Below are 21,786 nucleotides of genomic sequence, written 5' to 3'. Positions count from 1 at the left end.
TTTTCACAGCTTCTAGCCTGAGGAAAAGTCCCATCCATGGGGCAGCCAAAACTTGAAGAGAAACCTGCTATTTTACTTGCTTGAAGAATCATAGGGCAAAATTCAACAAACTATTCCAGATGGAAAGTCAGTGGAAAATCTCAGGAAGAAGACAGCCAAGTAGAGGAAGGTCCAAATTCTGATTTTAAACTCTGCCAAATTTTTATCTGAACTAGACATGTTCAGGACATACTCTAAGCAGCAGCACAGTGAAGGTTAAAGAAATTGAACTGAGATTTCAGCTGCTATTCATGCATGGGAGACAGTTTGAGATTTGAATCTAGCCAGCTTAATCATTTGCTAAAAATAAAAAAAAAATTTTAAGGGAAAAGAAAAAAAAATCAATATGTTTTAGAAAACTATGACAGCATCCAAACTCTAAAACATGGCACTCACAATGTCCAGAACAGAATCCAAGGTCACTAGATATATGAAGAAACAGGAAAACTATAAATCATACTCGAGAGCAAAAAGGAAAGCTCAAAAAGCAATCATTGGTGGCATTCCCAGATGTTGACCCAGATGTTGAATTTATCAATTATTTTATAATATGCTCAAGGATGTGAAGGAAATATATATTAATACTTGAATGAATGAATAAATAAGAAATCTTAAGAGAAATAGAAACTATTTTTTAAAACTACCAGAAAGTTTAGAATTAAAAAAATACAGTATTTAAAATTAAATAGTCACTACTTGGGCTTAGCAGCAGATTGGAGATGAAGGAAGAGCCAGTGAACTTAAATCAATCAGAAATTATGCAATATGAAGACCAGAGGAGGAGGAGGGGCAGGGAGGGGAGATGACAATGAAATGAACAGAGTCTCAAGGTCAAATTATGTATAATTGGAATTCCCAAAGGAAAAGAGGAAGAAAATGAGATTGGGAAAAAAACATGTGAAGACATATGACCTAAATTTTCCAATGTTGATGACAGACATAAATTTGCAATTTCACGAAACTCAACAATCCAATCAGGATAAATATAAAGAAAATCTCACCTAGGTTCATTGTAGTCAAGGTGCTTAAAGTGAGAGTGAAAGTGTTATTTGCTCAGTTGTTTCCAACTCTTTGTGACCCCATGGACTATAGCCTGCCAGGATCTTCTGTCCATGGGATTTCCCAAGCAAGAATACTGGAGTGGGTTACCATTTCCTCCTCCAGGAAATCTTCCTGACCCTGGAATCAAACCCACATCTCCTGTGTCTCCTGCATTGCAGGTGAATTCTTTACCTACTGAGCCTTTGGGGAAGCCCTGAAGTGCTTAAAACCTAAAAAAAGAAAATTTTGCGAATGGAGAAGAATGACACATATATAAGGGAACATTGATTCAAAGGATCAGTCACTTCTCATCAGATGTAATAGAGCCTGAAGACATGGAAACAATATCTTTGAAATGCTGAAGGAAAAATACTATCAACTCTGAAATCTATATCATGCAAAAATATTCTTAAAGAATCATGAAGAAGTAAAAACATCTTCAGATAAAAGAAAAAGAAAACAAGATTCACTACCAACAGACCTACACTACAAGAAATGCTAAGAAAATTTTACAGACTGAAGAGGAACAAAATTGGCTTGAATTTTAGTTCTTCAGGAAGGAATGAAGAACACAAGAAATAAAAAATGTGTGGGTAAATATAATTTCTTAATTTCTTTAAAATAAATATGACTGTGCAAAGCAAAAATTATGTGAGGCTTAGGTGTGTAGATATAATACATAATTCTCAGTATAGTATACAGAACAACTATAGCACTGTAGCATGAAGGACAGGGCCTATATGGTTGCAGTTCTTATATTTTACATCAAATGGTATAATATTAACAATTATTTAGACTACGAAAAGTTAAGGATATATTTTATAATCCCTAGAGCAGTGATTCTCAAACGTTTTGGTGTCAAGATCCCATTACAATACTAAGAATTACTGAGGACCCCAAAGAGATTTTGTTTATATAACTTATATCTACCTATATATACATTTTAGAAAAAATGAGAAATTAAAACTATTCATTTGTTAATTCATTAAAATACCAATAATAAATCTATTCTATGTTAACATGAATAAAATGTTTTTATGCTAAATAATTATATTTTCCAAAACAAAAGTAAGTTAGTGAAAAGATTGACATTGTTATACATTTTGCAAATCTCTTTAATGTCTGACTTAATAGAAGACATCTGGATTTTCATGTCTGCTTCTGCATTCAATCTGTTGTGATATGTTGTTTAGGTTGAAGTATATGAAGAAAATCCATCCTCACACATATATGTAGTTGGAAAATGGAGGAGAATTTAAATAGCCTTTTCAGATAATTGTGGATATTCTTCTTTAATACTACACCAAAACTCTGAAGTGGAGGTTTCTTAAAGGTTAGTTGCCATATAGAATCTAAAGCCATATTAGTGAACTTTCTGTACTCTCCATTGGTCTGTCTTACACTTTGAATGAGTTATAACATCATGCATTGATCATAGGAAAAGAGTGGTCACAGATCTTCAAAATGTTGATACATTTCATTAGATAATATCCAGAATCACTTTTGTTAATACCACCACCAACCTCATCAAAGAAAGTATTTAAGTTTGGGAAACTGCCAGTCTTACAGTGGATACAGGTACTTACAAGTTTTCAAAAATTCTAATTTTCACTTGAAAGTTCATATTTCATCTTTGGCAATAAATATTATTAGATGTTTTCTTTGACATGACAGGCTCATTTTATTTATTTTTGAAAAGAGAAGTATCTTATTAACCAAGTCTGAATGACCATTGTTTGTCTGCCATAGCTGTCTGTTAAGTAGAAAACGGGGTTTCATGAAAAAAGTGGCTCACAAGTTCAGCTCACAAGTCAAACAACCACATAAGTGCTTCTCCTCAAGACAACTACTGTGCTTCAGTATACAGCGGAATTACTTCAGTGCATATCTTATCTCATCACACAGAATATTAAATAGATAGGTACTGTGGAGTCAATACTTAATAAATATTTTCACTGTTTCATCAGGGATATTCTTAAATGAACTGTCTTTTTTAACCGGGAGTGCATAATAGTAAAGAACACAATACTGTTTGGTACCACTGCACTGATTTGTGCTACAGCCCACAGTTTTACCCTCAACTGTTTCTGTACCATTAGTGAGATTATCAGTGCAATTGGCCCAGGATAAATAATCAGAAGAATTTTCAACACTTTGAATATTTCAGTACTACTTCTCAGGCATTGACATAAGAGTATCTTCTTGTATGATTAGTTGGTGCTGACACCAAATGAATACAAGCAAAATTAGTCCTGCTGTATCAGATTTATTTATTTTTAAGGCAAAAATAGTAACACAAGTCTATTGATAAGACATTAAATCACTATGTTTTTAGTTAAATCTTTGAATCAGTGAATTTCTATCTTGGAAAATGGTAATGCATGTTTCATCCAGGAGGCATTCAGCAATGTTAACATTTCAAGGCTTTACTAGTCTCTCAGCTATTGTGATTGGTTTGCCACCCAATGCAGTATAACAACTTAGCCTATAAAATGCCTGAATGGTTTTTTAATTTCTAGTTTGTAAAGTTATAAAAACAATTTGTGGTATTTAAATCCTCACTACGCTTGCATTTACAATTACAATTGTTTTGCTTTAATCTCTGAATGATTGATCTCAAAATGATGCTGCAGCTTAACTTGGACATAATGTTTTGTCCCAAAAGACAGTAAGGTAAATTATTAACATTTATAAAACTTATTGAAAGGTAGTTTTCATTGCATTTCATTTGATAAAACAGGAAATCAGTTTCACCCAGTTACTTTATATAGATTTCTTTCTTCACTGAGTCAGAGAATTCTAACACTTTCAACTTTCTCAGTATCATAGAAGTAAACAGAGAAGCTATGTGTAGAGAAAAATATTTGTTATTCTAATGAATATACATAACATAAAATTTACCATTTTAACCATTTTTAAATGTACAGTTCAGGGACATAAAGTACATTTACATTGTTGTGTAACCATCACCACTGTCCATCTTCAGATCATCTTCATCATCCCATACTGAAACTTTGTACCAATAAAAAGATAAGTCCTCATTCCTAAGCCAATAATCCATTCTTAAATATGAAAAGAATTATAATTTTTCTTTTTAGAGTAAAATGTGATTAATTTCAAAAATGAGTTTAATATTAAATTTAATATTTTAAGTTTTTATTAAAATGCTTAAATATTATGAAACAAGTATATTAATTGTACCTATTCTTCTTGTGCTGTCATGTAGATACAAGGAAAAATTTAGGATTTCATTTCATTTTGTTTTCTTTTGGCTACATCCTGTGGCTTGCTGCATCTTAGTTCCCCAACCTGAGATTGAACCCAGGCCACAGCAGTGAAAACATCAAGTCCTAACCACTGGATTACCAGGGAAGTCCCCCTTTCTCTTCTTTTCTTCTAGGATTTCAGAATAACTACTTGTTTAGGGATTTCCCTGATGGTATGGTGGTTAAAATTCCATGTTTCCATTGCAGGGGTTATGGGTTTGACCCCTGGTTGGGAACTAGGAACCCACATGCCATGTTATGGGCATTGCCAAAAAAGAAAATGAACCTTATTGTTTGATAATAGTGAGGTTTTATCAGGTATATCAGGTATAACTAAAGAAAATTAACAAGAACCTGATAAAGATACAGAGAACAAGCTGAGTTAATCTCTGAAAATGGATGTATTTATACCCTAAATCTATTATATCAGGAATCTATTAATAGAAAACACAAGAACACACATGCATACAGAGTGTTGACACCATCACATATCATAAAGCCTTTGGAAAACTCTGCTATATATATAAAAGAGAATGAAAATATATTAGGCAAATAACATCTTAGTACTCTTGTGTTTAATCATCTTGATTTTGATTTTTAAGATCCCGGGACCACACTTTAAGGACTGCTGCCCTAGAGCAACCACTTAAGGCAAAAAGAAAACAACAAGGAATAGAAAAGTGTAGTTAAAAGTTCAATAGATAAATTGATATGGAGTTCTAAAAGATATTCAATTAACCAAAAGATGCAGAAAATAATGGGTAGAGGAACAACAAATAAATATGCAAATACTAAAATGTAAGACCTAAATTTAAACATATCACTAATTATATTAAATGTTAATTGACTAAACCCTCCTGTTAAAATGTAGACTGTCAAAATGAATTTAAAAAAAAAACAAGACCCATCTATACTCTGACTTCCAAAAGGCACTTTAAATATAAAGATAGATATGTTGAACAAGGGAGCTAATATACTATTCATTCAATAAGTATAAGAAGGCACTTTAATATTAAGCAAAAGAGTTGTCAAGACAAAGGGTATTACCGGATATAAAAGTTAAGCAAACAATATTACCAAATATAAAGAGGTACAGTTCATCAAACACATAAAAATAATAGATGTGTATATGAAGCCAAATAGTAGGAATAAAGAGGAGGAACTTACCAGGTAGTAAGAAATAAAGGGATAAAAATCCCCACAATCATAGTTGGAGCTTTTAGAGTCCTATGCTCAGTCTCAATTCATGAGCCTCAGGAGATATAGGTTCAATCCCTGGGTTAGGAAGATCCCCTGGAAGAGGGCATGGCAACCCACTGCAATATTCGTGCCAGGATAACCCCATGGATAGAGGAGACTGGCAGGCTGCAGTCCATAGGGTCACACAGAGTTGGACACGACTGAAGTGACTGAGTACACACACATAATCTGTTAGAGTTACAGAATCTAGCAACATTGGTTTAACATTTGAAAATCAGTCAATCAATGTAATTCATTACATTGAGAGAACAAAGGAGAAAAGATAAATAATCATTTGAATAGATGTAGCAAAAACATCTGACAAAATTCAGCACCCTTCATGATTTAAAAATAACCGCAGTGAAACTTTCAGCCAATAGGGAATAGAAGGAATGTTCCTCAATCTGATAAAAGACATCTCTAAAAAACCTGCAATCTGTGTCACTGAAAGTATTGAATGTTTTGCCCTTAAGGTTGGGAACAAAGCAAGGAAGTCCATTCTCACCATTTCTATTCAATAGTCCAATAAACAAAAACAAAAGGTGTAAAATTAGAAATTAAGAAGTAAAACTGCTTTTTACGTCTGTGACTCCTTTGCTGCCCTGCATATAGGATCTTCGGTACCATCTTTCTAAATTCCATATGTATATGCATGCATTAATATGCAGTAGTTGACATTCTCTTTCTGACTTAATTCACTCTGTATAATAGGACAACCCAGAGGGATAGGGTGGGGAGGGAGGCAGGAAGGGGATTCAGGATGGGGGGACACATGTATACCTGTGGCCAATTCATGTTGATGTATGACAAAAACCATCACAATATTGTAAACTAATTATACTCCAATTAAAATAAATTAATATTTTTTAAAAAACCACCTAGCCCATCAGAAAAAAAAGAAAACTGTCTCTAATTGCAGAAAACATGGTTGTTTAAATAGAGCATCCTGAGGAATCATGAATATAGCAAGTTCTCAGGATACGACGGAGAGGGCAATGGCACCCCACTCCAGTACTCTTGCCTGGAAAATCCTATGGATGGAGGAGTCTGGTGGGCTGCAGTCCATGGGGTTGCTAAGAGTCGGACACGACTGAGCGACTTCACTTTCACTTTTCATTTTCATGCATTGGAGGAGGAAATGGCAACCCACTCCAGTGTTCTTGCCTGGAGAATCCCAGGGACGGCGGGGCCTGCTGGGCTGCCATCTATGGGCTCACACAGAGTCGGACACGATTGAGGTGACTTAGCAGTACCAGCAGCAGGATACAAAGTCAAAATGCAAAATTACATGTATTTTCATATATACTGGGTATAATCAGTTTGAAAATTAAATTCTAAAAGCAATTCTATAGCATAAAAAAACCATAATACTTAGGAATCAATTTTGCGAAAAACAAACAGTACCTCTATACTGAAAACTACTACATATTGCTGAGAGAAATTAAAGATCTAAATCATTGAAGAACATTATTTATGGGTTAGAAGATACAGTATTTTTAAGATGACAATTCTCCCCACAAAAGATCTATCAATAAAATGCAATCCCAATTATAATTGTACCTTGAGGCTTTAAAAAATAGAAATTGACAAATTTATTCTAAAATTTATATGGATATACAAAGGACCTAAAATACTTAAAAAAGTAGTGCTTTCCAATAGAACTTTCTGTGATGATGAAAATATTATATATCTGTATATATATATAATATTATATATCTGTATATATAAGTGCTCAATATGTGACTATTGAGCACTTGAAAGGGCTAGTGCTACAAAGGAACTGCTCTTTTAATTTAACATGTTTAAATGTGATTATGTAAATACATATGACTAACGGTTATTGTAGTGAACAATGCAGAAGGTAATTCTGAAAAAAGACTTAGATCACATGACTTTGAAACTTAGTGTAAAACTATAGTAATTAAGACATAGACAAACATAATAGAGAGCCTGGAAACAATCCACACTTAAATAATCTTGATTTCTGACAAAGGTGCTAAAACAATTCAAAGGGAAAGCTAGTGGTGCTGGAACAACTGTATATCCACAAGAAATAAAATGAATCTCTAGCTGCATCTCATATACACACAAAAATTCAAAATGGGTCACAAATTTAAATATAATTCAAAATCTAAAGCTATTAAAGCTAAACATAAGAGATTATCTTTACAATTTGGGTACAGGCAAAGATCTCTTCAGTTCAGTTCAGTCACTCAGTCATGTCTGACTCTCTTCAACCCCATGGACTGCAGCACGCTGAGCTTCCCTGTCCATCACCAACTCCTGGAGCTTGCGCAAACTCATGTCCATTGAGTCAGTGATACCATGCAGCCATCTCATCCTCTATCATCCCCTTCTCCTCCTGCCTTCAATCTTTCCCAGTATCAGGATCTTTTCCAATGAGTCAGTTTTCGCATCAGGTGGCCAAAGTATTGGAGTTTCAGCTTCAGCATCAGTCCTTCCAATAAATATTCAGGACTAATTACCTTTAGAAGATCTCTTAAGCAGGTCATTGAAAGTAATCACAAAAGAATGATAATAAATTAGACTTAATTAAAATTAAATTTTCCCATCAAAAGGCAAGACTAAGAAAATGCTAAGGCAAACCACAGACTTTAGGAAAATATTTGCAATGCATACATCTGACAAGGAATCATTTCCAGTATATGTAGGGATTGTCTACAACTCAATTTTTAAAAATACACCCCAATTTAAAAATGATCAAAGATATGAACAGACTTTTCACAAAGAAGATGTACAAATGGCCAATAAACACAATATCGTCAGTCATCTGAGGAAATGCAAATTAAAACCAAAATATCCACAGCATGGTTAAAATTAAAGAGATTGACAACTCCAAATGTTATCTAGGAATTGGAATAACTGGAACTGTCATATTTTGTTGGGAATATAAAATTGTACATCCATTTTGGAGAAAGATCTGGCAGTTTCTTATACAGCTGAACTTAAACCTATCTCATGACCCAGCAATTCCATTCTGAGGTATTTACCCAAGAAAAGTGAAAGAATATGTCCACCAAAAGATTTGAGTAAGAACATTCACGTCAACAGAAAAAGTGGATAAACAAATTCTCATATAAACAAATTCATGTAATTATACAGTGGAATTAGTGAGGTTAACTGTTCTGGTTTGCCAGGGACTCAAAGGATTTCTGGAATATGGGACTTTCAGTGCTAAAACTAGGAAAGTTTTTTTAACTAGGAAACTTTTGAGTAAACTAGGAGTTGGTCACCCTAATTGTCCACCTCAGCGGTGCAAAGACCTAACTACTGGTACATCCAACAACATGAATGAATCTCAAAACATTATGCTGAGTGAGTGATACCTACACAAGAGTTCATATTCTATAATTCCATTTATGTGAAGTTCTAGAGTGAGCAGAACTAAGTTGTGGTAAAAACAAAACCAGGGGAATATTTGTGTCTGAGGGGTTGGCTGGTGGGGAACTGATGTCAGAGAACATTCGAGAGTGACGGTGATGTTCTTTATTTGTATACACCAGTTGTCAAAACTCAATGAATGGTAAGTAGAGGTTTCTTCATATCTGCGTCAGAAAGTACCTATAAACAAATATGGAACTCTAGTTAATGGTAAGCATACTGGAGTGAGGTCTAACTCTTCTTTACTTGTCAAGTGTGGAATTTCTACAACAGTGATATGTAGATGTTTGAGGTAGAGGAAGGGAGAATCATTCTTTGAGGATTGCTCCTGAATGGAATTGTTTGTCATGACTATTCAGTTTAGAAAAATTTTCTCTAACTTTCCAACAGCACTTTCCATGTGGCTGAATTCTTATCTTTTGTTTTATGAACCTATATTTTGTGGGAAGAATCTTAATTTGTTTTCTAAATTGGTGGACTTCTTTCTCTATTATATATATGTAATTTGGCTGCAATTTTGCTTTGTTAATTGCTCTGATACTATTCTTTGCTCACACTTCTTTTCAGTTTTTATAATATTTACAAGTGTAAGTAGAGAAACTCCATATTATAAGATGTTATTACTTTTAACAGTCATAGTATTTCTTAAAGCAGTGACTATAAATTTACTTGAAGCGACTTAGCGACTTAGCAGCAGCAGCAGCATATTAAAGGATTATAATGCTTATAGCATTCTAACTTTTCTTATTACTTAACTTTTCTGTAATAATATAGTACTTTTAAAATGGAAACTGGATTGCTTTTAGATTAGCTTTTTATTAGCAACATTTTTTGGATTCATAATAAATATGCACAATAAAAATGCACATTGTAGAAAAGCTTAGTCTTGATTAAAAAATTTAATCTTGCTAGGATTTTATTTTCACACATACTTTTTGCTATAATAGTGAGTTAGCTCAGAGAAGATATGCTGTTGCTATCCCAAAATCTTTCAAGATATATTTCATCTTTAAGTTTGCTTTCTTCTCATTCACCTCTAAAAATGTGTTGTTCTTATGAAGATGTCAGTTATTATAATATTTCTCAATCCTACCAAACCCAGTGAAACCTTCAATAAATTTTAATAACCTATTTCTATGCTGAAATTAATAGATTGTTTAACATACATACACACATAACTTCAAAAATTCAGTGCAGCTTCCCTAATTGTAATATAGTGAGAAAATAAAAGGAAAGTAATGAATAAATATTCCAATGTGTAGATTTGAGGGTATGCTATAGTGGTCGAATGCTTGTATCTACACATAGAAATTGTGAATGAGACTATAAATGAAGACTTACAGGTGTGTTGCTTTTGCACTATATACCACAAGCAGTATTGCTGTCACTTTCACACCTTTCTGAAATATTTGACTCTTCTTGATAAAGGTCTGAACAAAAAACAAAGGACAGATTTCCCTCAATTTGTATGTTATGTGTGTTTCTGGATATGTTGTCATCTATTTAAAACTATACAAGCATAAACTTTGTTTATATTTAAAACATTTAGGTTCTGGCTCAGATCATTATGGATAAGTTTTTCATCTTCATAAATGTCCAAGAGGACATGGGGAAGTTATGAAGGTCAGAGAAGAATTCTCTTATATGGAGAATTCTCCTGTAAATTGTCAATCATCCAGCAGCCCTGGCCTTTATGTGGTGAATGCCATCATTTCTGCTTAATCATTGTGACACTAAAACAAACTTCCAAAACACCATATTAGGTGTTTTTCACAATATATGTTTGGCAGTTGTGTCACTTTTCAGAATAATGTCTTTAAGATAAATAGGATTACAAAGGAAACCAACTGTATTCAAATATTTCAGGTTAAGAATCTCTGCAAAAGTGGGTACCACACCCTTCTCCAATATACACACTCCAGTTGACAACCACTGTTATAAAGGCTTTCTTTCTATATTTTGGGAAATGGTGAAAGCTTTAGTATTAAAATATTTTGGATTTGAAAGTGCATTTGGGTGCCTGCATCATTTTGTCATCAACATAACAATATCAACAGAGGATTAACATAAACTCTAATAGAACAAAGCAAATAGTACAGGAATTGTGTTTCTATTCTAATTTTGCTTCTTATTGGAAATTAAGTGTATCAAATGGACTAATGTTTCTATTTCCCATTCTTTTCTCATTGTGCCTAAACTACCTCTCTGATGAACATCGATCATTTGCCAATTTGTTTATTCATATATTACTTAACGGAGTAAGGTAACCTTGGCCAAACAAAATTTTCCTCCAGCTACTGCTAGGCAAGTTGACAAAGAACTTACATGTATTAACAGGGTAGTTGAAACACAAGTGGTTCTAAAAATAGGAATTGTAAAGCATGATAATCAAGAGTGATTTCAACTGGCACTCACTCAGTGTTTTCTAGGGGTGCATTGCAAGAGGTGACTATATTGTATGTGGACAATATATAGCATGACAAATGTGCAGGCTATTGTGATGATGACTTTTATTTCTTTTAGGGTATGTCTCTATGCCAGACTGTTGTCGTAGGCTCTGTGGTCATTCTTCTGTACTCTTCAAGAGCATGTTATAATTTGGTGGTGATCACCATATCTCAGGATACATTAGAAAGTCCATTTAATTATGGCTGGGATAATCTTTCAGATAAGGTAAGAACCTAGCATGTATTGTGAATCTAAGTGTATGATAATGAAGTTAGCCTGACTAGGAGAATGTGTTAAGTGTTTGACTTACAAACACTTTTATGGAATCTCTAGCCACTATCAGTAATCATACTTCAAAGTTCTATGTTTAAAAATTCTCATTCATATGTGGCAGTTGAAATCATTCTTCAGAGAGAACTTCTCCCAAAGTAGTATTTTCTTTTCTTTTTATGAATAATATTAACAGTGTATTAAATCTATTGGTCATAAATCTATTTTACTAATTTGTAAAGGATAGTGTTTAAGTATCTCTAGATAAGTTGATATTCTGTCATTAGCTAGTAAATATGGTTATGTCTTTAATTTGCTAGGATGAAATTAATTCTCTCTTACCCAAGAACTACATATAACCTAAATATTTGGTTCAGTTTTAGATGTACGACTTTCATGAAAGTCTGGCATTATCAGTCTTGAAAATGGGAGCGCATTCATAGTCCTTGGGTATCTAGGTGTTTTCTGTAGTGACTCCTGGTACCCTTGCTATGCATATTTGACCTGCCAGCATTCTCCATCCTTCTGCTAGAAGTAGTCTGACCTAGGTGCATATCATATCTTTATTTATATTAATTTAACTTTGTACTGAATTTAAACATCCTGGAATGCTATTTTATCAGGATTTTAATTATCTTTCAAAGAAGGAATTTTCACATTTGGTTTCGTGTGGAAGATTCCCTTCACTCCTTTTCCCATTTCTCTTTCCCTACATCTATTAGAATAGAAACAAATTCAACATGGAATTTAATCCCAAAAGCATGTTTTTAAATAGCAATAGAGCTGATCGACTTGCATGTTACATTTCTCTACAGGTGTAACTCAGGTAAGTGCGATTATTTTGCCTTTGGAGCAGCTGGAACCTGTAGTCTCTTTTATAACCCTCCTCAGACTATGGGACCTAAACCACCCACACCACTACCCATGTATTAAAAATATTTTCATAAATTGATGTGTTGAAAAAGTTAGTAACTCTTTATTCGACTTAGCATCAAAGCATTTTATGATCTTTAAAGGATAATATCATTACATGAGAAGCCATAAAATATGGAAAATTAATTTAGAGTTCTATGTGCATGTAAGTTGATCTTTTAACTTACCCTACCTGCAGCAAGTTGTTTGTGGAGGGTGATTCCTTCCATGTAAGACTGATTTTAAAATTGCTCGACCATATTCTATTCACAGGCTCACGTAAAAGACATAAGTGGAGAAGAGTATATTGTATTTGGAATGGTCCTCTTTCTGTGGGAACATGTGCCAGCATGGTCAGTGGTACTGTTTTTCCGGGCACAGAGATTAAACCAGAATTTGGTATGATATCATAACATTACCTAATGCCTGTTCTCCTTATTTTTAAAAATAAAAGAACATTTATATTGATTTTCTATTTTTGGTAAAGACTAAAAAGGATTATAGATCTCAGCCTCCTTTCTTAGTTGAAAAGTAAATCTTCATATTCTATCTACTACATTGTTCACAGGCACCTGCTGGCATGATAAATAGTCACAGTTATAGTTCCAGAGCATACTTCTTCGACAATCCGAGACGATATGATAGTGATGATGACTTGCCAAGACTGGGAAGTTCAAGAGAAGGAAGGTAGTTGCACTGAATTAGTACCAACATAGATTTTTTTAAAAAAGCTTTAACCCAAATATGAAAAGGGTGATTTGCTGATATATATCAATAAATAAGATCATTTAACATTGACGTGTAGAACAGTAGATGTTAAACCCATGATGAGACCTGTACTATAAAGAATTATCATCTGCTCCTAAGTCCATATATCACCTTTATTTGAGAAATGCCTTTGGGGGTAAAATGGCACCTTTTCATTTCAGGATCCCTTGTTAGTTCAAGGGTTCGATCCCTGGGTTGGGAAGATCCCCTGGAGAAGGAAATGGCAACCCACTCCAGTATTCTTGCCTGGAAAATCCCATGGACGAAGGAGCATGGTAGGCTACAGTCCATGGGGTTGCAAAGAGTCGGACACTACTGAGCGACTTCACTTTCACTTTCTGTTAGTTCAAAGCTGATGGGGGTTGATGAGCAGAGAAGAAATACTATTATAGTGATTATATATGTTTTCATATCTACTTTGCTGTTCAAAATCCACAGAGAAAGCCTAAATAAAACTCTTGGGAAGCCTAGCTGCTATAAGAAATCTTCAGTGCCCTCCCTGTTCCAAAATCATTACAAGTCCATACCATTAGCTTAGTATCAGTGCAAAGAGAAAGCCTTAATGCACTAAATAATGCTTTGATAGAGCATTTTCTATAATCCTCAACTTCATCTGGACAAGTTACTTAACCTCAATTTTTTGTCTGTTTTTCATCTGTAAAATAGGGATAATAGAACCTATCTGATAGGATTGTTGTGAAGACTGACTGCATGTGTGTGTAAACATACGTATGTATGTCCTAGAATAAAGCCTAGTACATGATAAGCACTATATTACTATTATTATTATCTGATAATCAAGTTCTACCAACTTTGAATGGTCTTTATTCATTCTTTTCTAATATGTGATATAGAATCAAGGATATTAGATATGTTATTGAATTTTGTAGAAAGCCATTATTTGGCAAAGAACATAATGCATTAAAAACTAGAAGTGCCAACATGAGTTGTTATATCCTGACCACAGTCCTTTTTTGCCCTTTTTTGCAGTTTATCAAATTCACAAGGTTTGGGCTGGTACGGCACCATGACTGGGTGTGGTGGCAGCAGTTACACAGTCTCTCCCCACCCGAACGGACCTCTGACGGACACTGCTCCTTTGCTCTTCACTTGTAGTAACTTAGATATGAACAGTCACCATAGCTTATACGTAACACCACAAAACTGATGGCATTACCAAGTTGTGATTCTTCAATCATTTTTCATGAATGTGTATATTCAATGTGTTTAAATTCCATCTGCATAAACATTCCATTATCCGTTACAACTGAAAACAAAGCCTGGAAATGTGGTTGAGTCCAGTGGAGGACACAGCTGTTACTTTTGACCTCGTCCTGGTAAAATGAAGTACAATGGAAAATTTGGAGCCAGAGAAAAGAAGGATTAGATCTTAAGGGACTTGATGGCCTCCAAACATCCTGACTTTGGAATATCAAACGCATATTTGCACTTTTATCTTTGTTCTGAAAGAGTACACTGCAGTCCCCAAAGTCATACCCCATGTTCACACTGGGATGCTATGTTGTACGTCAAATCAGGAGGCAGTTTCCCTACAAAAATCAAAGCCTGTATATTCAGCAGTGTACTCCATGTGGAATTCTTACCCAATAAAGTTTATAGTGTGAACAGTGCACAGAATGAAGGCATAAAAATGTATCATTCTTTTGAAAGATCTACTGAAAATATGTAATCATTGAAGATAGTTCTTTTAAGCATGACTGTACAGTACTAACTGAAATTATTCAAACAATCATTTTAAAGAAATGATACTAGTAATCCTTTACAGTGAGGACCAGCAGTGTTCTTTGGAAAGCCACAGTCATTTATTTAAGAGCAAAGTATACCAGTCAAAATTATGTGGCTACTTTAAGTAGAATTGGTCAAGTGATTATTCTATATGGTTAAGATAACGCGGTAGTTTAAGCATGATTCTTCAAGAAAACAACAGCAATTTTTGTGTAGGGAGATATTGATAGAAATTTCTTAAGACTAAAGTTTACAGATGCATTTAAGAATTATTCAGAAAATATACAATTCTAAGTTAAAACATGAATACATTTTCAAAGGCATTCAATTAGCTGAAATAAAATATAGCAAATCTTACCTATTATTCCTATGAATCAGGATTATCCTCAGGTAAATTAAATCACGATATGTTATTGCAGTGAACTCAAGTGCAATACTTTGTAATACATATAAATCTTCCTTTAGTTTTCATTTTTATATCTTGTATATGGGCAAAGCCAAATTAAATTTAATTCAAATTAATTCCAGCACTAGACTAAATGAACAACTTATGTGAAAGTACTAACTAGGTAAGTATAAAAAACAATGGTTAACAATGTTGGAGTACTTTTAGAATTACATTAAAACTGTCTTGAACATCCTTAGATCTAAAAAAAATATATATATATATGGTAGGCTAAAGTGATAGAGAATTTTAAAATGCACTTTCTACCAGTGTCTGTATGGAAGAAAGTAGATGCTAAATACCTCAAGAGCCCAAGGTAACAGGCAACATTGGGAAGTTGTCACAATATGCTTAAAGATGACTTATATATGGTTATTTGCTAATCTATTTCTTCAGAACTGGAACTAATACAACTATCTTATTCTGTCTTTACTTTGATTAGAAAGTTGTGTTCTTTTTCTGCTCTTACATAAAACATCTTTCAACTTTTTGATTGATTCAGTAACTTCACAGAAGTATAACAGTAAGTGAAACCCCAAGGAAAAAAATGAAAATTTTAATGCTTTTGATCTCTTGGGAAGCTGGTACACAGCCAAAGAAATTTCATCTTTTTATTATACAAAATAATTCTGAATTCAGTCCAAAGCATAAACTTATACATGTCACTTTGGATTTATAGTAAATTCTCTCAATGCAACCAAATTATTTAAAAATTTATAGTATAGAATTTATAGGTCGTAACAGGACAACATACCATGCACTTACCTGAGTGTATTTTTACTGCAACTTCAGTTACTGGGTTTCTTTTCAGAATGCCGACTACTTATTTTCTTAATAATGTTAGGTATTTAATTATCTAGAGCTATCTAAGAAGATGTGTTGCCTTTGTTAATCCTTAGGGTTCAAAGTGATACATTTTTTCTAGGAAAGCTTCCCCAGACTTCCCTACATAATGTTCCTATTTGACCAGATAAGTGAGGATTACTTTTTAAAAATATTTCAGATAAAATAACCTGGTTTTTTCAGTTGCATTAGTTGATTCTTCCAAATCTGAGATTTGTAAATGTCTTATCCCTGACCAGGGAACCTGAATTCTTGCATTTGTCTCTTTATAGACATCTCCCACAATAAATCACCAAAGACAAAGAAGGATAAGCTTCTGGCCCAGTTTTTGCTTAAAAATTCCAAAGCACTAGGAGCACTTTAAGTCTGGTCTCGAAAGAAGGAGTTGTTTATCAAATCAAAGGGCTATCGATCCCCTGTTCATCCTGCACTGAAGCACATGATGACAATTTCAAACCTTCTTTTTGGTTCACTAACTAGAAAAGAGAATTTCATTGCTTAAGTGTATAATTCTACAGTGATTAGCAGTACTTGTTTTTGTTTCATTTGGATGGTCATTAATTTTGAAACTCTTGCCACTCATAATAGCTGGTAGTAGTTTTATGAAAGATGTAATTTATAGCTAAAGTGGCTTTTTTAAGCATAGCTGCCTTTTTTATTGTTTAACAGTGTTTCTCAGCTATAAAATCAGTGTCAAACTGGTTATAAAAGTATAGCTGTGGCCAATGAATGTATTTATTTGTTTCACTAAATTGTAACAAAACTCTACTGTTAAAAATAAAAGTGTTTGTGCTTTTATTTGGAGGTCTGGTTTTCTTAATCTCTTTTAACAGACTACACCCATTGAGTTTTTGTCCTGTAAGGATAAGAAGCCTCCCATAGGAAAGAGAAAAATACCTAGTTACAAATGACAGTTTACTTTAAGTGAGCTTGTAATTACAGATATTCCTTGGCTTGTCCTAAGTGAAAATGCATCTAACAGAGCTGGCCTAGAACATCACAGCTTAGACTAGCCTTCTTTAAACATGCTCAAGACACTTACGTTAAACTACAGTTGGGCAAAACCATCTAACACAAAACCTGTTTTGTAATAGAGTGTTGACTATCATGTATAATTTATTGAATACTGTACTGAAAGCGAAAAACAAAATGGTTGTATTTGGTACAGAATGGTTGTGTATGGGTTGTTTGCCCTTGTGACTTCGTGGCTGAGGGGGGCTGTGCTGCTGCCACTGCCCCAGATCATGAGAGAGGTCCATACTGCATATCACTAGCCTGGGGGGAAAAAAACAAAATTCAAAAGTGGAAGTACAGTTTCTATCGAATGTGTATCACTTTTGCACTGTTGTCAAGTTGAAAAATCTAAAGTCAAACTATTGTATAAGTGGATAACTGTATGTACTGAACATTGAGATAACTGTATGTACAACATTAGCTGTACACTAATTAGTATTATACACTAATTTGATATGAAATGCCATACTTTAAAATACCAATGTTATTAGATAGTATGTGCATACGTGCTAAGTCGCTTCAGTTTTGTCTGACTCTGCGACCCTATGGACTACAGCCTGCCAGTCTCCTCTGTCCATGGGATTCTCCAGGCAAGAATACTGGAGTAGGTTGCTGTGCCCTCCTCTAGGGGATCTTCCTGAACCAGGGATTGAACCTGCGTCTCTTACATCTACCTGCATTGGCAGGTGGGTTCGTTACCACTAGTGCCACCTGGGAAGCCCATATTAGATAGTACATGTTTATTCAAACATTAAGCTAAGAAAAATCCTTGTGTGAAACAACTTACAACACCTCTCTTCTTCCCCTTAGATTCTTAAACAGGTAGAAATTTATCTAGCTCATAATCCTGGGCAGCTTTTCTTTGATTATTCAAGAAATTCTTCAGTAATGTTTTCCCCTGAAAAAAGAGTTCTTACCATTTTTTACATAATAGGCCCCTTTCATAACTTGCCAAAACCACACCAAATTTCTAATATAGTTTCAGAAGCTTTATTGATCACCTAAAGTCCAGAAATCCTTGGGTGCCTACTGACTTACTGTGAAGAATATTTGGAGTGAAGGTATGATCACTAGCAATAATAAAGTTTTCATTTTAAAAGCAATTTATTCAACAAACATTTATTAAGTGTTCATATGCCAAAAACTATGCTGTGGAGATGCAAACATGGATAAAGTTCCTTTTCCTGCCCTTAAGGAGCTCACATTCTAGTAAAGGAGACTTTAAAAAACAAAACAATACAGTACAATAAGTGACACAGTAGAGGTAGGTTGTAATTACAGTGGTGACACAGAAGAAGAACTTAGATGATCCTCCTTGGATGGAGCAAGGGTGAATTCACAGAAGCGATCACTACGCTGGACCTGCAAGGATACATAGACATTTCCCAGGTGGGGAAGGATGGCTCGGGCACTTGATAGAGAACAGCAGGCACCAAGGTGTGGAGGCCTGACTATGCTGCATCTGAAGAATTGTGAGTCTGTTTTAGCAGAACATGAGGTTGGGGGAAACAGAAAGGCCCCTAGCAGAGTACTTTGTTCACCAAGGAAAGAGATCTGGTTTCCTCCTAAAGGTTCATGAATTCACCGTGTGTTAAGCAGGGAGTAACATGTGAGAGTGCTTCTAGAAAGCCCACTTGGGTAACATTGTGAAGCAAAAGAGAGGAGACAGGTTGGGTACAAGGAAAAAGGTTTGTACTTTAGGGAAGAGCAATGAAAATGGAAAGACAGTGATATATCAGAGATATGGAGATAAAATCCATAGAGATTAGACACTGGCTGGACAGAGAAGTGGAAGGGTTAGCCTAGAGAATTTAGATGATGATGGTTCTAAAATTAACCAAAGGAAGAAGCATAGGCATAAGAGTAGGTTTGGGGCAGAATAACTTTTTAAGATACACAGAGGTGTCTGTGCGACAACCAAGTGAAGATGCGTAGAAGGCAGATGGTCTGAGAAGTTTGGGCTAAAGATAAGGATTTAGAGATCACTGAATTGGAAGGACTCAAGAGTGAGAAGTGGTGGTGCTGAAGACAGCAGGAATAAAAGCCTACAGAATAACTTAAAGAATACATGAAAAGAGGCACTCAGAAGTGAGGGAAATACAAGAAACATGGTGGAGAAGACACTTTTAAAGAAGGGGCTGTGAACAGTGTCAAATGCAGAAAAAAAGTCAAGTAAGAAATGGCTTCTGAACCAAACCATAGATTTAGAATTGGGATTTTAGACTTCAAAAGACAAGATTGTTAACTGCTAAGAAAAAAGCCAAATTTCAGTAAAGGAGCAAGAGGAGGGGGACAAAGTGAAGACAGGAATATTCTTTCAAAAAGTTTGGCTGTTAGAGAGGGTAGGGGCATAAGATAAGAGAGAGTTACACAGGCAAAATAACCATTTAAACCCATCTACCAAATTTTCAGAGTACCACAAATGTCCTTACACTTCTATATTTGTGGCTCACTTCAGAGTCTTTTGAGTCTATAAGAATATTGACTTCATAGTAGGTTAATATTTTTCTTTTCCTGCCCTATTCAAATGAGGGGGGAAAGGAAATAGGACATATATTATTAAACTTAGCTCTGTGATAATTAATTTAAATATATTGAATACATTTTCATACATTCACTCAACAAATATTTATTGGACACCTACTATGTGCTTGACATTGTATAAGGCCGTAGAGACATAAAGAAGAAAAAGTATACAGTAGTGTTAAGTAGCATTCTAAGCCATTATATAAATAAACCCTGCTTTATTAATAATGTTACATCTCAACCTGATATACCTGCTAAGACATACAGAAAGGGCCCATGACTTTGAGGTATACATTTCCTTTTTTCCTACAATTACCATGTGCTATAAATTCCTAAACCCCTTCAAATATTTTTATCATTGAAGATCTTCCCTTAATGAAGACTTCTAAAAATTACAGTTTAGTTATGGGGAGAAGAAAGAAATGAATATTATGTGCAAAACCCCCAAATTTTATGCCTATGTCTATACAGCATTAAAAGGGTAACAAAATTCAAAAAAGAATTTTAGATTGGAACTCAAAATGATTCCTTATTCTAAGGCTTATAGTAGTATATAGTTCCAGATATTTTTTCCTGAAAAAAAAATCATTGAAACATTATTCATATTACACATGGTTCAAAGGACATGATGCCTATAACTGACTCTTCAAGTGACTGAGAAAAAAATAGTATATGCATGTATATATACAGAGAAAGCATAAGAGAGAAAACAAATATGAACAATTAAGGAATCTGATAAAAGAGTTCTTTGTATTGATACTATCCTGGAAACATTTCTACAAATTTGAAATTATATAAAAATAAAAAGTTTCCCCAAATTTTTATTCAGAATCAGGGAAAGTACTATGAGAATAAATATATAAATCTATTCAACTTTTCACACTGTTTAGAAATCCCTTACCCCCTTGAATTATCATTGTATCTTTCTACACACCAAAATAAGCCAATCAAAATAGCAAAATAATTCTAAAAGTGATTTGTTTCATACCAATGTATTGTAGAGTTGCCAAATAAAACACAGGATTCCCAGGTAAATCTGAATTTTAAAGGAGGAATAATTTTTTGGTATAAGTTTGTCCCAAATTACATGCAACATACTTATATTAAAAAACTGTTGTTTATCTGAAATTCAAATTTAACTAGGCATTCTGTATTCTTATTTACTAAATCTGTTCACCCTAAATGTTGAACATTTAGGCTGTTAGTAATTTAGGCTGTTAATAATGGGTCATAATATTCTCCTATAAACACTTTTCACATTGGCCATAGTTTAACTTATATTATGTCTTCTTACACAAAATTCTAGTTTGAGAGACTCAAAACATCATTTACTTAGATTTACCATATGTGAATTTGATAATCCTGATGATTTTACTTAATATTAAACATTAAAGATGTACCACATTATCAAAGTTTTACTTTTACTCACAATAATAGTACACATAGATTTAACACAATTTAAAAAATTGTTATTTAAAACAACATAATTCCCTTTTACAAAAGCAGCTTTATATAAAATGTTTGACTTAAGACTGTCATTGCTATTTATGCCTTTGAATGAAATTCCATTCTTTGGCCTCCATTGTCCAGAAACAGGCACTTTTCAACTTGCTTTCTTTAATGAATATTTTGTAACAAGTTCCTGAAGTTTTCTAATTCTTTCACACTTGTTGAAATTCTGTAAGCAAAATAAATTTCACTCAGAAACTATTTTAGATAACTTTTCTATACAAGTTATTCATTTTGCATTTTCAGAACACAGAAAAAAATGTTAATTATTTCAGCAAACATAAAGGTGCATAAAACATTTAACCTGTTTTGATGCAC

The 21,786-nt window shown here is 33.9% G+C and overlaps 2 protein-coding genes across 14 annotated transcripts in view; one reads left to right on the top strand and one right to left on the bottom strand.

The window, feature by feature from the left end:
* GPR137C (G protein-coupled receptor 137C) overlaps nt 1–17,217 on the top strand; it is a 59,373-nt gene extending 42,156 nt beyond the window's left edge. Inside the window, exons 5-8 of the mRNA XM_081506078.1 lie at nt 11,511–11,660; nt 12,891–13,016; nt 13,186–13,304; nt 14,376–17,217. Coding sequence (XP_081362204.1) covers nt 11,511–11,660; nt 12,891–13,016; nt 13,186–13,304; nt 14,376–14,553 — 573 coding nt within the window. The 3' untranslated portion in view covers nt 14,554–17,217. The remainder of the gene's footprint in view (nt 1–11,510; nt 11,661–12,890; nt 13,017–13,185; nt 13,305–14,375) is intronic.
* A 1,319-nt stretch (nt 17,218–18,536) lies between these two features.
* The window catches only part of ERO1A (endoplasmic reticulum oxidoreductase 1 alpha), a 50,081-nt gene continuing 46,831 nt past the window's right edge, over nt 18,537–21,786 (bottom strand). For all 13 annotated transcript variants that reach the window (XM_081506073.1, XM_081506065.1, XM_081506063.1 and 10 more), the window contains one exon: nt 18,537–21,637. In XM_081506073.1, the coding sequence (XP_081362199.1) occupies nt 21,577–21,637 (61 nt within the window). In that variant the 3' untranslated portion in view covers nt 18,537–21,576. The remainder of the gene's footprint in view (nt 21,638–21,786) is intronic.

Source organism: Giraffa tippelskirchi, chromosome 7 (genome assembly GCF_054371585.1).
Source record: "Giraffa tippelskirchi isolate mGirTip1 chromosome 7, T2T-mGirTip1v1.2.pri, whole genome shotgun sequence".
NCBI classification, from domain to species: domain Eukaryota; kingdom Metazoa; phylum Chordata; class Mammalia; order Artiodactyla; family Giraffidae; genus Giraffa; species Giraffa tippelskirchi.
This window is presented reverse-complemented; position numbering and strand designations above follow the sequence as displayed.